The 13353-nt window shown below is 39.1% G+C and overlaps 1 protein-coding gene across 2 annotated transcripts in view; it reads left to right on the forward strand.

Annotated features, from left to right (window-relative positions):
• OLA1 (Obg like ATPase 1) overlaps nucleotides 1-11399 on the forward strand; it is an 85535-nt gene extending 74136 nt beyond the window's left edge. For both annotated transcript variants that reach the window (XM_040703439.2, NM_001031254.3), the window contains exons 8-11: nucleotides 3681-3821; nucleotides 4552-4648; nucleotides 6724-6846; nucleotides 10875-11399. In XM_040703439.2, the coding sequence (XP_040559373.2) occupies nucleotides 3681-3821; nucleotides 4552-4648; nucleotides 6724-6846; nucleotides 10875-10976 (463 nt within the window). In that variant the 3' untranslated portion in view covers nucleotides 10977-11399. The remainder of the gene's footprint in view (nucleotides 1-3680; nucleotides 3822-4551; nucleotides 4649-6723; nucleotides 6847-10874) is intronic.
• Nucleotides 11400-13353: the final 1954 nt, after the last annotated feature.

Raw genomic sequence — 13353 nt, forward strand, 5'->3', positions numbered from 1 at the left:
CTTTGCCACATAGTGGCAAGAATGCATTTAAGTCTTAACAGCATTTTCCCAATTAGTTGTGGGAAAGCTGATGTGCTTTTGTCCTATGTCGTTGTGAAAGTGAGCATCTCAATTCCTCTCTGCCATTTTCCCTGGTCAGAGTTTTGAGTTTTGATCCTCCATTTGCAGGTCATTCAGATCTGGCTTCGTTCTTGTGTCAGGTTTTTCTACGGTCTTGTTTTTAGTTTAGTTTAAGATGTTTGTCTTCACCAAAATGTGTGGTGATCTTGCAGTGTGTTGGGCTTGTATTTTTTTTCCAGAAGAGATATTATTGTCCACTTGTGGTGAACAGATTTAAATTTCAGTTCAGGAGCCACCTGCAGGTGCTGTTGGTACGCTCCTGTCTACAGGGCCAGCTGGAGAGAACAGCCAAACCATTTTTGTATACTAACACTGCTGGTTGCCCAGAATGCTCTGAGATATCCTTCGCTGTCATTGCTGAGCAGAACTAGAAGTCGCCTTTCTTCTTTCTGCCATATGCTTTATTATCAGAATTTGGTTCTGACTCTGCTTGTACAGCATTTTTATAAACGTGGACTGGAAAGAGGATTTCGTAGTTGCTTTTTGCATGTCTGCGGTTTTCAGGTGGATTTCAGTTTACTTCGTAAAGATGCGTCTTTATCTCGAGCACTTTCTTATTTCTTGAAGTTAAAATAGTTTCAGCTGTTAATCACGGTCATTGATTCTTCTTCCAGTTTTACTGGATTTCTTTTATTTTTCATGTTGTTAGATTTTAGTGTGTTTTCTTAATTGAGATTTTCTGTTGTCAATAGTCTTCTCTGTCAGCCTGAAATCCAATACCTTTTGTAATTCGTTGTCAAATGCAGCATGAAAAAATGGAAAAATACTCCAGGATTTGCTTATCTTAACACAGGTCCAAGTAAGTTGTTATTGCTGTCCTTTTACTGACATCCTGATACTTCCATGGAAAAATGATGTGCTTAAATCAAATAGGCTTTTACAGATTTTTTTTTTTTTTTTACCAGCATGTTAAGACAGTTTTGTTCTGTTTTGCACACTTGGTTATCCCTACCTGAGAAGCAGACAGGCATTATTAGCAATCATTAGCCAACCATTTTGTTTTGGGGAAAGTTCTGTTGAGAGTATGCGTCTGTATTTATGTTTGAGTATTTACTTTCTACTTTGGTTTGCTTTGTTTTGGGGAATTCCTGAATACTTTTTAGTAATTCCGTGACATTGAAAGTCAGAAAAGTGAAACGCTCAGGCAGAGAACCTGACTGTCTGCAGAGTACGATGCAGTGCCGTATTCTTTTAGCGAGGCTGTAGCAGGTCTGATGTCAGTCACTTCAGAGACCTTTAGACCTCGGTGCTCATTTATTGCTAAAATGTACCAGCTCTGCTCCTGCATTATGAAGATCATCTGTCAACACTTTGAGATATTCTCCTTTGTTATTAAGCTTGTGATGCTCTACACTGTCAGGTTTTTTGCCAATTATAGTTAAGGTACAATGGTGTATTCACTGGATCAAAGTCTCACACTGGCGGTAGAGGAATGATTTGTAAGTCTTTATTCATCTGAATTGTACAATAGAATACCTGAGGAATGCAAATAATCCCTCTAAGGACTCGATAGAAAAGCTGTTAAAATGACAGTCTAAGACTATTATTATTCTGAATTGGTGTTTTAGCCAAAGTAATTATTTCTTATCTTGTTGTTCCACAATAGTTCTTAGTTTATTAGTTACGATGACCATATTTACCAAACAGAATTTGAATACAATTTTAGACATCGGTTATGTGACTGTTTCAGTTTTTCAAGTTAGCGTGTTTCATTGTGCCTTTCACTTAGTGTGTTATTTAATTAGTCTAAGGGCTGGTGTTAGGTGCTTTTCAAAGGAGAAGAAAAGTATGCACAGATGTTAAGTCCTCTTATGAATAGCAGATACTTTCCTAGATACGTTTTCTGTAGAAGGTTGATGTTTATAAGCTGTGAAACTTTTGGTATCCTGTTTGTTAGCCAAAACATATTAGTTAACGACAAACGTCAGTTTTAGAAGTGCTGTGAGATGTCACGTGTGGTTTCAGAAACGCACTTTAATTGTGGTTTTCAATTCATGCATCTCGGAAGGCAATAGTGTTTCAGTATCAGTCCTGGATACCAAGCTATATTTTCATTGGATAACTGGAGGAAGACAGATTAGTATAATGAGGATTGAAATCCACTGACGGGGTATTTACATAAGTAAATGATAGAAGGACCAGCCTTATATAACAAACGTGTGAAAACTGTTGAGTGAACTTTTATATTTTGTCCCATCTAAAGCCTTACTCAGTGGGCCGTGCACTTAATCTCATAATAGCTCTGATCCCCTGCTATTTTCTTTGACAAATGTGTGTTGATGAACTTGTGGTTCAGTTCGTTTTTTTCTGAAGTGACATTTGCATTGATTATTTAAAGGTTTGCAGGCCACAGTTTCAAAGCACTTTAGCATAATAGCAGTTAAAACCTTGGTCTAAATCTCAGAGATTAGCGGGACTAAGAAAAGGAACTCAGCAAGCATAAAATCTGTGCTGTATGGTGGGTGCTTTGGGCCTCAAACATCTACGGCACCCAGAGTACTGTGTTTTGTACTTTCTGCCTTAGTGTGCAGGAAATACTCTCTTGCCTGTTGGCTGTTGTGTTTCCTTCCTGAATGCACAGAGTTGTCCGCATTCCTACCATTCCCCAGGTTCAGAAGTAGTGCCCTGGAGGTGAAACTGAAGAGCCACCGGTCCTTCCAGGTCATTTCTGAACGTCTCTCTTAGATATAAAATACACAGCACTTGCAGTTATGAATGCAATGTGAATGTGCTGTGAATATTTGTGATTTTTTTAAATTGAGATACTGAACTTTTAAAAACCAGTACCATAAATCTGTACTTCTAGATGCATAATTTCATTCAACTAAAAAAAAAAAAAAAAGTACAGTAAACTCTTACTGATGCTGCCAGTTGAGAAAACAGAAGATGAGGAGAAATAGAAAATGTGGTTCTTTACTTAAAAATAATAGTAGTATAATATCTAGAAGCTTTGTCCTGGGGAGATAATAGAAAGGTGGGAGAAACTGGTAGCAACATGGCCGTGTATTCATTAGCTATGGCATCCTCCGGGATCGATAACCAGAAAAAAGCAGGGTACTGCTTGCTGTCTAGGAGGTTATAGAATGCAGTGTTCTTTTCTGTCTGTGAGTATCAGCTGCCCTAGCCACTGAGGGGAGATGTTAATGGAAAAACTAAGTCAGAAGAAAAGCTGAAAACCCCTCAGTTTTACCATGCTTGATAAAGAACACCTTTGCAAGTCTCAGAAAAATTACGTCTACGAATGCACAAAGTTTTATTCAGTTAGCATTTTAGATTGCAAGTATTTAACCTCAACCAAAAACCTAGTTATTCTCTCAAATTATAGCTATTTCTTATAGATTAAATGCCAAACAGAAACTAAGAAACAGTGAAATGTTAATGGAGTACACCTGAAGCAATCGCTGCCTGTTAATGCCTTGACCTTGGAAAGCAATACACAAAAAGATGGCATCATAAAACCGTGCAATTCTTATGAATATGTATGTGCTACTTGATAATAATGAATGTGGTACAGCCATGCATGCACTACAAGATAATGTTGTGCCCTTTGTTGTCTACAGGTTGATAAAAATTAAAGAGTGGGTGGACAAGCACGACCCGGGTGCTTTGGTCATTCCTTTTAGTGGGGCCTTGGAACTCAAGTTGCAAGATATGAGTGCTGAGGAGAAACAGAAGTATCTGGAAGAGAACATGACACAAAGGTTAATTAGCATTCATTTTCCCTACACTTTATTATCAACTATTTCCTTGCAGTAATTTAATTGCTTGCGCTGATAGAATAATAAATGACAGAGTAATTACCATTATAAAGAGAGAATCTTCTCCTTTCTTTACCATGAGACAGAGTGAAAAGATTTATTTTAAATTAAGTTTTTAACTGTCATCTGTCATCTCTGTACAGTGTTTTAATTATAACATAGGTATTAGTTATGTATATTTTTGAGAAGGAGCGATCACCAAAACTGTTTCGTCATCCATGGGGAGCAGGAATGGTGGAGGTAATTTTGCCATAATTTTTCTGAAGAACTATAAGAAATTGTTTCAATATTGAATTTCAGTCGAACACTTATGCTTTCATGACCAGAAGTCTTGAAAATTGCATGAGACCAAAAGCGCTGCTTGGTAGGGTGATCTCAATTTATCCCATATTTCTGTGTCCTGCCAAATAAGCAAATCAAAATACTGTGTATATGTTGCTGCAGTGAAAAAGAAAAAAATAAAAATAAGAATAAAAAATAATAAAAGAGAAAGGAAAAAATAGTTCTTCTGAAGAGAGTTCAAAGAAAAAGGCTACTCTGATTGTCACAGAGTTTAAAAGTAGATCCAGCGTCTTCCAAATATGCAATGTCTTTCAATGTAAATTGATTACGTGAGGCATTTAGCTGTTTCATGTGTATGTGTTGAATGAATTGGATTCATTTTTTTTTTCAGTGCTTTACCAAAGATCATTAAGGCTGGATATGCAGCACTCCAACTAGAATACTTTTTCACCGCAGGCCCAGATGAAGTGCGTGCATGGACCATCAGGGTAAGATTCATACTTATTCATCAGCTATATCCAGTTCCACACTATTGAATTCAGATTGATATCACTGACTTTGAAGTTTGTCATGGTGGCGGTTAGCTAGTCATTACAGATGAGGTTTTTGTCCAGGATAACTTTAATTATTTGTGAGCTGCTGAACAGTGAAAGTGGAGCTGCATTGATTGAGGCAGGTAACAATTGATTCTGCCTATTACATAGTCTGAATTTCTTCATCCTGTAGAATCTGTCTACCCTCCTCCTGTGGTCAGAGATAAGACGTACCAGTATTGTGCTTGCTTAATCTGTGTGACTGGGTTTGTCTGCAGTGAAATTGATGTTGCTTTTCATTTTGTATTCACTAAGTTTGTTTGGGTTGCGGGTGGTTCATTCCTCCTTTGCTTTGCTCGGATTACATTTTCAGCAATAAAAGCAGTATAACATCATTATATTCCTTGTGGATACACCGTTGGGCTCAAAAACCTAAAATCAGTGTGCAGTAATTCAGATCTTCTACTGACTCTAATATTTAGACCGACTTGATTTTGGTAGCTTTCTGTGTTTATCCAGGAACTTATGTCGTGTGCCTAAAATTATATTATGTATTTTAAATATTGATGTAGAATGATTACAGCCACAGAGATTGACTAATTTATTCCCAGAGGATACTAAGAGCTGAGCTGTAGTGCTTTGCCTTTGAATGAAAATACAGTATAATATGAAGATCAGTATTGGAAAATATTTTGAAACACGTGCAGTTATAAACTCTACCTTAAAAAAAAAAAATTAACTTTTGGGGTTGCAGATCTGTCACTGAGCCTTTCTGTTACGTCAGTATATTTAGTGCTGTGCAGTGAATTTCAGTGCTACGTTTAATTTCATTTCAAAGGAATTAATTTGTTTTTGTTCAATCAACGTAATTTCCAGGAAATTTATATTTTTAGCTGATACTGCTAATGTTTGTGTGTATATTTCCGCACATTAAACTCACGAGTGGTCTTTTGGAAATATTTTTTAGTCTTCTCATCTGTCTCCTTTTCTGTGCTAACCCGCAGCTAGCGCCCTTGAGATAGCTACCAAAATAACAGAGAAGTAGAAGTTCTGTCCTGATTTATGCCAGAGATTTTAGAAGCACATTCTGAAACTCTGCTGTTTTCAGCAGGAGAAATGCTTGCTCTTTATTAGAAAATTTGAAAGCTGGTTTATCTTAAGACTGATTGTAAGTGTCTTTGATTTAATGTGCGAAGATATTTAGTCAGGTAAGCATCAGTGAGTAGCCATATTAACCCAATACATCTTTTATTGTAAAAACTGTGCTTTACAGTGTCAGACTCCTTAGCACTTTAACATGCTTTATTAAGCAGCCTTTAGGTCACCATTATTTCTCAAATTTCTTGCCATGGTTGTATGTGCACAGAATGCATGTCCTGGTAATTTAAGGCATGCAGTTATAATGCATTCTGCTTTATTGCAAAAGCTTAAATTATCTTACATTAGTTGCTGTGATTTTCAAAAATTATTTTTAAATGATGTAATTGTTGACTTTTTCGTAAGAATATTCTTATTTTTTCTAGATTTACTATAATGATTCTGAAAAAAAATAAGTATATAAAGCTTGCAATTCATATATCATTTGGGATTACAAATGCAGTTTGCCAAGGAATGTTACCGTGTAGCTGAAATAATTTGGATGTAACTAAAAGTCTTTGAGCCTTTCAGATTTTGAAGTTATTTTTAAAAAAGATATTTATTTCCCTTGCTTTCTCTGTGAAGAGCTAGGGATCGAAGTGACTCCCACAGCAGAACACAATCATACCTTCCAAAATCAATACTGCTGTTTATGCCTATTGGGGAAAAAACAAAGCTGCCCTTCTTTTTAATGTCAGTTGGTTTATCTGCAGCGAAGGCATTTATCTGTGTGTCCCAACTTGGAGAAACACCCAGCTGTATGTGCGACATTCTAACTGATAGGAAAGAAAGTTTCAACAGATCCTGAAGGCATATCTGAAAGGAGGAAACCTCTCTCCTGCAATCAATCTTGTTAAATGCAATTAATTTTCTTCCGGCCTTTCCGTTGACAGAAAGGGACGAAGGCTCCTCAGGCGGCAGGGAAGATTCACACGGATTTCGAAAAGGGATTCATTATGGCTGAGGTAATGAAATATGAAGACTTTAAAGAAGGAGGTTCAGAAGCTGCTGTCAAGGTGAGCTCCCCTTTTTTTTTCTTCTCATTTCCTCCCTTTTTCCATTTCATGTATATTTTTCACTGGGGAGGCGTTCTTGAAGCTTGGTGTATTTAACAGTCACTTACAGCACAGAGCAAAATCCACTGTCTACTTAGGAAACAGGAAAGATGCACCAACTTGCTGAACAGGAGTGCAACAGTTCCAGTATCCAAGACAGTTTATGTACTAAATATCAACCCCAACACCAAATGTTGTGCTTTGTTTTCTTCTCGGTTTACACGTTAGTGTTCAGATGGTCATAATCTTTAAAGCAAAGTGCTTTGGGAAAATGAAATGTCTACAATGACCCAGCAGACTTTCAAATCACCTTTAAAACAAAGGGAAAAAACACAGAAAATGTGTTTTCCAATAACGTTCTCCTTTTTGAGTTTGCTGTGCAGGTATTGCAAATGCCAAATGCAAATATTTAAGAATATATTGCATAGTATTCTTTTTTTTTAGGGCTAGTGGACTCGGCTTGTAGGCTGTGATAGGCACAATAGAATCTTGGAATTGGCCATTTCAGTATTAAGTTCAATTGCCCTTTGATGTCTTACTCAAAAGTGCTGTGCCTTGCGCAGTTTGGGGAACCAGTAGTAATTAGTTGGCCCTCTAAAATGTACTACATGAAGTGAAGTTTTCTAGCGACTATCTACTGAATAGACAGTGAACGTTTGTAATGACAAACTTTTCATGAGCTCATGCTTCTTTGTAGTTATACTTCTATTAAGAGTTTTATCTGCTTTCTCAACACTAGAGGGCAGAGACTGATTGGGTGCCCAAAGTTGTGCCCTTCTTCTAGCTGACAAATTATATCTGATCCAAAGTTATTAAATACAACATTACCTTGTATGTGGCAAATAAATGTCATAAGAAGAACTGGTCTCCTCTGTGTTGCTGTAGCGTTACTTCCACCTTCTTTAATCAGAGAAACTTCCCTTTCTTTCTTACACATTTAGTTTCTCATTTGGCAGTTTTGATACTGTAATAAGATTTCTGTGTTATAAAATCATACAAAATGGCGATGATAGAGGATATTCTTTTTTAAATCCATCTCAGTATTTGAAGGTTCCTACGCACCGTAACGTGTTAAAGAATTTAAAAGGGCCAGCTTTATTGTTTGCTATTTGATAGCTTGAAAGGTATGCAAAACTATGATTTCAGATTCAGCCTATTCTCAGTGGTATCGCTAAGGAAGATCATACTGAGCAGCGGGGCTTTAATAGGTTTGTTTGAACCCCAGGAAGTGGAGGAAAAAAAAATCCCAGTATAATTGGTTCGTTGCGGCATGTGAACTGTTTTATGAAAAGGGAAGTAGAGTTGTAGTTGTAAAGTGAAACCACAGCTATAAATAAATCCGATATTCTGCAGTCAGGAGCCACCTTATGTAACCAAGATTCATATTTTGCCAGCATCTGTTTTTGAAGTTCAAATCGGAGTGCTCTCCCCGAGAAGCTGCACCGCTCAGTGTCTACTGAATTCGTCTATTCAGTTTTTTGCTTGTGTACTGTCATTTGCTTCTTGCTACATAAGATTCTAGACAGCGAGCTTCCGTGTTCAAAGTACATTTAATGAATAAATGTTGGTTGCTTTGACGGTACCTGTAATAAAGCAAGAGGATTTGCCTTTGTCGTTCTGTTCTTAGGTCGGTTAAAAACCAAATACCCAACCAGCAACACCCTTGCTCTTAGAAAAAGGCACAATATTACTCCAGTCTTTCTAATTTGCATTTAATACAATGTTTCGTGCTGTACACGTTACTAATTACTTTTATATTGCTGGTAAATTTCAAAATTAGATTTGGGAGCTTTTAGGAGTCAACTGAAATAACAGCGGTAATGGGAGTCGCCCGCTTTGTATGTTATCAAGTTGATCGATTTTTAAGTTTGATTTTGTGTGTGTCTAACACCAGTACAGCATAACTAATTTAATGCCAGCGCTGTGAACTATACACTGAATAGCTCTGTGTGGGCTTTGTAGTCTACAGGGATATCACATTATTAGCAATCATATCTGCTTAGGCAAAGCTGGCTTCTACAGATGGCTGCTTTCAAGTGCAAATGAACTGGTTAGACGTGTCTTGTTTAATACATACTCAAGATTCACAAATGGGTATTGATTTTTTCAACCAGTGTTTCTGATAGCAATGGAAATGGATTAAATGGTCTCCAGAGAATTTAAAGGAACACTGTCACTTGTAATTAACAGTAAACTGGAAAAAAAAATACATAAACTCGCGTTAGCGCGTCAAAATGTATTTAATTAAAGTAGTCTGTGCCGCTCTGACGGTGTGCAAGGGTGTGCTGAGAAAAATCCCTGTTGTTACTTGGTGGGGGTCAGGTTCGTATACCGGTCTGAGAGCAATAAACGTACCCAACTGTACCATGTCTGTGTACCTGTGCCTGCAGCTTCGACTTGACGATGATTTTTACAGCACCGTTTTATTAGCGTTTATGCCATCAATTAGTCTAATTACTCTTGACTTTGAGCATTATTAAGATCCTCAAAGGAAAGAGCTGCTAAGACTACTTGAAAGTAAGGCTTTTGTAGTCTCAGCAAATTTCCAGGGGAAAAATAGCGGAATTGGTAAAGTCTTATTATCTATGGATAGACTGGTTATACGAGATAAGGCCAATTACTGCTGTGCTAAATATTTGTTGTCTGAGCCGTTGTATCTGAGATTTTCTGTAGGCTAGCCATCGCTGGTGACATTTAAATAAGGAGCGACAGCGACAAGGTTATTGAGCCTCTAAATTCCTAGACAGCAATATGGGGAATACGTTGCTTTACAGAGCAGGCTTTGTGAAAGAAAGGTGTCTAAGTTAACTATGTACCATTAATCTGATCTGTTCTACTGCAACTAAGGTCATTAGTTAACAGCTTTCCTGTAATGGGATCTTAGCATGCCACCACTGTGATAGTGTCATTGAGAATAATGGCACAGTGAGGTCTTGCATGGAAGCACTTTCTCCTGCAAGAGAAAACTTCAAAACAGGAATGGTTATTGAACTAAAGCAGAAGCTCTCAACTTTTCCATATTGTAGATCACTTTTCAAGATAAATGCTGCTGTAGACCACCTCCCGCCCAGTCTGTCAGTCCTAATGCTGCGGTTTCTCTGTAGCCTCTGTAATGCCGGGCTTAATTACAATGAGATAAAGACAGGAAAGTATAATAATAAATTCTAATGCGGAGCGCACTGATTCTTAATAGGTTCCTTACCTATTTTCTGCTCTCCTCAAGTACAGCATCTCCATAACGAATTTCCTTTTCATGTCTTTGGTCTCTGTGCCATCCCCTCTATCCCGGTTTCACAGCCTATCTGCTCTTACATCTGCCCTTCTGATGTCTGTACCATAAGCAAATTTGTTCTAAAGGAAATTCTGATGGAAAGACCGCATTTCATACTCCTCAGCCCTTTGTTATCTGGGCGCCAGCAGGCGAGGGCCCCTCTGGAAGCATGAGGTGTGTGTGGCTGTGACCTTACACAGTGGCTCTGGCAGCTGGGGCTCATCCTTGGCTGGAAGCCACTCCCAAGTTGGTGTGTGAGCCTGGCCACCGCCGGGCAGGGTGCTGGGCGTTGCTCCCTCCTGCAAGCCTGGTTCAGCTTCCTGCCACCAGTATTGGCCATCTGAAGGGCTGCTTGGATGAAAAGAAGGAAAGCCTAAAAGCTGTTTTAGTCTCCGTTATCGTAAGATTTGCCAGGGTTTATGTTCTTGTTCGTTCCATTTCCAATATGGAAATGCTTCAGATTGACCGCGTTATGAGATGGAAGGCACTGACATGCCACCAGTTCAATGGTGAAACTATTATTGTATGTTCTACGTGCATGTGAAACCAAATTGCATCAAACTGGGGAGTGCTGTGACTGTCAGACTCAGAAGCTCAAGCATTACCATTAACTTTTTTTTTTTTTTACACTAAAATGTATTTAAAAACATACAGATAGAAAATGCTGTAAAATGTCTAATGAAATAACCAATTTTCCTTTTGTCTGTCGTATTTACAGGCTGCTGGAAAGTACAGGCAACAAGGCAGGAATTACATTGTGGAAGATGGAGATATTATCTTCTTTAAATTTAATACACCCCAGCAACCCAAGAAGAAATGAGTATCAGACGTTGTTCGTTGCTCAGAAATAAACTGTGCTGCTTCAAAAAGCATATGAATTTTTATTTGGGATGGAATATCTGGAAACAAAAAGCATACAGTTTCTACCTAGGGAACCTCCCCTTCCCCCAGTGAAATTATTCTTGTTTGTTTTGAATTAAAATACGGCACCTCCGGTGAACATGCAAGTTCACTAAATGTGAACAGCTTTGCATTTGAAACGATTAAGACCCTACTCCAAATTGTAGAAGCTTTTCAGGAACCATATTACTCTCATGATACTTCATTAATCTCCATCATGTATGCCAAGCCTGACACGTTTGACAGTGAGGACAATGTGGCTTGCTCCTTTTTGAATCTACAGATAATGCATGTTTTACAGTACTCCAGATGTCTACACTCAATAAAACATTTGACAAAACCAGCCTTGGTGTGTTTGGGGATGTCTGTATTGACTGACTGTGGTGTGCTGAATGCGATACGGCACCTGGTGGATGCTGATTACAGAATTTTAAGACGTGTATGATACAGTAACTGGCAGTGTGGGGCAGCTGCAATTGTATCTTGAAAGTGAGTCTTTCATGGGAATCAGAAGATTAGGATGCCAATGATTTGTCTCAAAAAAGTTAATGAATTTGTAGATGGACATTCACTGAAAGATGATAGCAAGGATAATAAAAATGATGCAGCGTGAATGATTTTTACTGGAGAGAGCAAATGTAGCAAAATCATGCTTTTCTTTGAGGCTGTGTCTTTTTTTTTTTTTTTTTCCTCTCCAGTCATTTTTAAACTCTTTCTTTCTTGCCTCGAGATTATTAAATTGTGGAGGCTGGAGCAGCGGTGCCTGATGTTGTGTGTTGTCCTCTCGGGTCAGGTTTTCAGGCCAGTGGAGGGTGACACAGATAGTGTTGTGAAGGGAGAGGTCACGCTGTGCTGCAGGCAAGTCGCTGGGCTGACAAAGGCTGCAGATAGGAGTGCTTTTTTTTTTTGCCCCTTTAACCACGAGGGAGAGCAGGTCTTTTGGGGTAACACAGAAGAGCAAGTTTCTAGGAAGGGCAAGTTTCTAGGATTGCCCTCAGTTGCGGTATGCTTAGTGTGTTTAAAATAGCCTGATGATTCTCTCAAGTGCCTGTGGTGTCAGTGTGGTCTCGGCTGGGGGAGATGCTGGTGTTGCTCTTCACTGAATGCTGCGGCAGACCTCTTGCACCGCTGTGACAAATCTGGTTGTACGCTTTGAAAAGGCTGCTGGTCCCTGGCTGCCCTCTGCGGGGAGGGGAAGAAATGAGGAACACCAAAGCCTGTGTCAAACGCCAGAGCCAAAGGGAAGCAGAACCTGCCCCTTTCTGTGGGAAGTCAGCGAGGCAGCAGTCTCAGAGAAGGGACTGCACTGAATTCCCATTACAAGGAAAGGTGAGAGAGAAGTGGAGTGCGTGTGCCGGGGAGGGGGACCCACCTCTGCTGCTTCAGTACTGGCCGGAATGGGTCGTGTTGTTGGCCCAAAGCTGGCTCTGGCTTCCAAATTGTAACCGTGCCCCTACTTAAGATTTTTAAATGAAGAAGTTGTCAGGACCGTTAATGGATTCATTCGTATTGCTGCTCCTCTTCATTGCATTTAACAAACCGTATTTGTTCAAATTTAAACATACGTACTTTGCAAATCCTCCCAGTTCTGTAAATAAAAGTAGGTAAAGATTGAACTAAGTTATTCTTAATAACAGAAGTGTTGCATGCTATTACAATACTCTGAAAATATAAAACAAACTTCATAGTTTTGCTACATCTTTAAGAAAGTATATTCTCTAATACGGTATGTTTCATTTTATTACCTTGCATGCATAGTTTCTCTCTTCAGCTTTAACTATTAATGTTAAATATGAAAACCTCTGGTTTCATTCTGTGCTGCGGGGCATCGGTTGGCCGCAGACACAAAGTGCGGGACGGGATGGGACCATCAATGGCTGCTGCTGTCCTTGTGCCCCTCCAGCACAGCCTTCCTCCAAAGGCTGCCCCCAGGCACCAGTGAGGAGCGCAGCCCAGCTTAGCATCCGTCCTGGTGCTGTGTTTCGCCGGGTGGTTTGGCGCAGTGCTGCTCCTGCCAGCTGCGGGTATGACAGCAAAACTGCACTCTGAAAGAGCAACGGATGTGGCAAAGCTGTCGGCTTAAATGTTTTCTGCTCCATTTTAATGTTTCTCTCTACTTGTGAACTCACGGAGGATGAAGGGCACGGGCAGCTAGCGGGAGAATCGTTATAAGTTGGACACTGTTTAAAAGTGCTATTCGCTCGTTTTAATTCTTACTCTCCCAATACTAATTCCATATGTTTGATTATGCTAATCCTACCATTTTGCTTCAATTAAACCAGGAGAGCCACTGGAGG

The sequence above is a fragment of the Gallus gallus genome, chromosome 7 (assembly GCF_016699485.2).
Source record: "Gallus gallus isolate bGalGal1 chromosome 7, bGalGal1.mat.broiler.GRCg7b, whole genome shotgun sequence".
NCBI classification, from domain to species: Eukaryota; Metazoa; Chordata; class Aves; order Galliformes; family Phasianidae; genus Gallus; species Gallus gallus.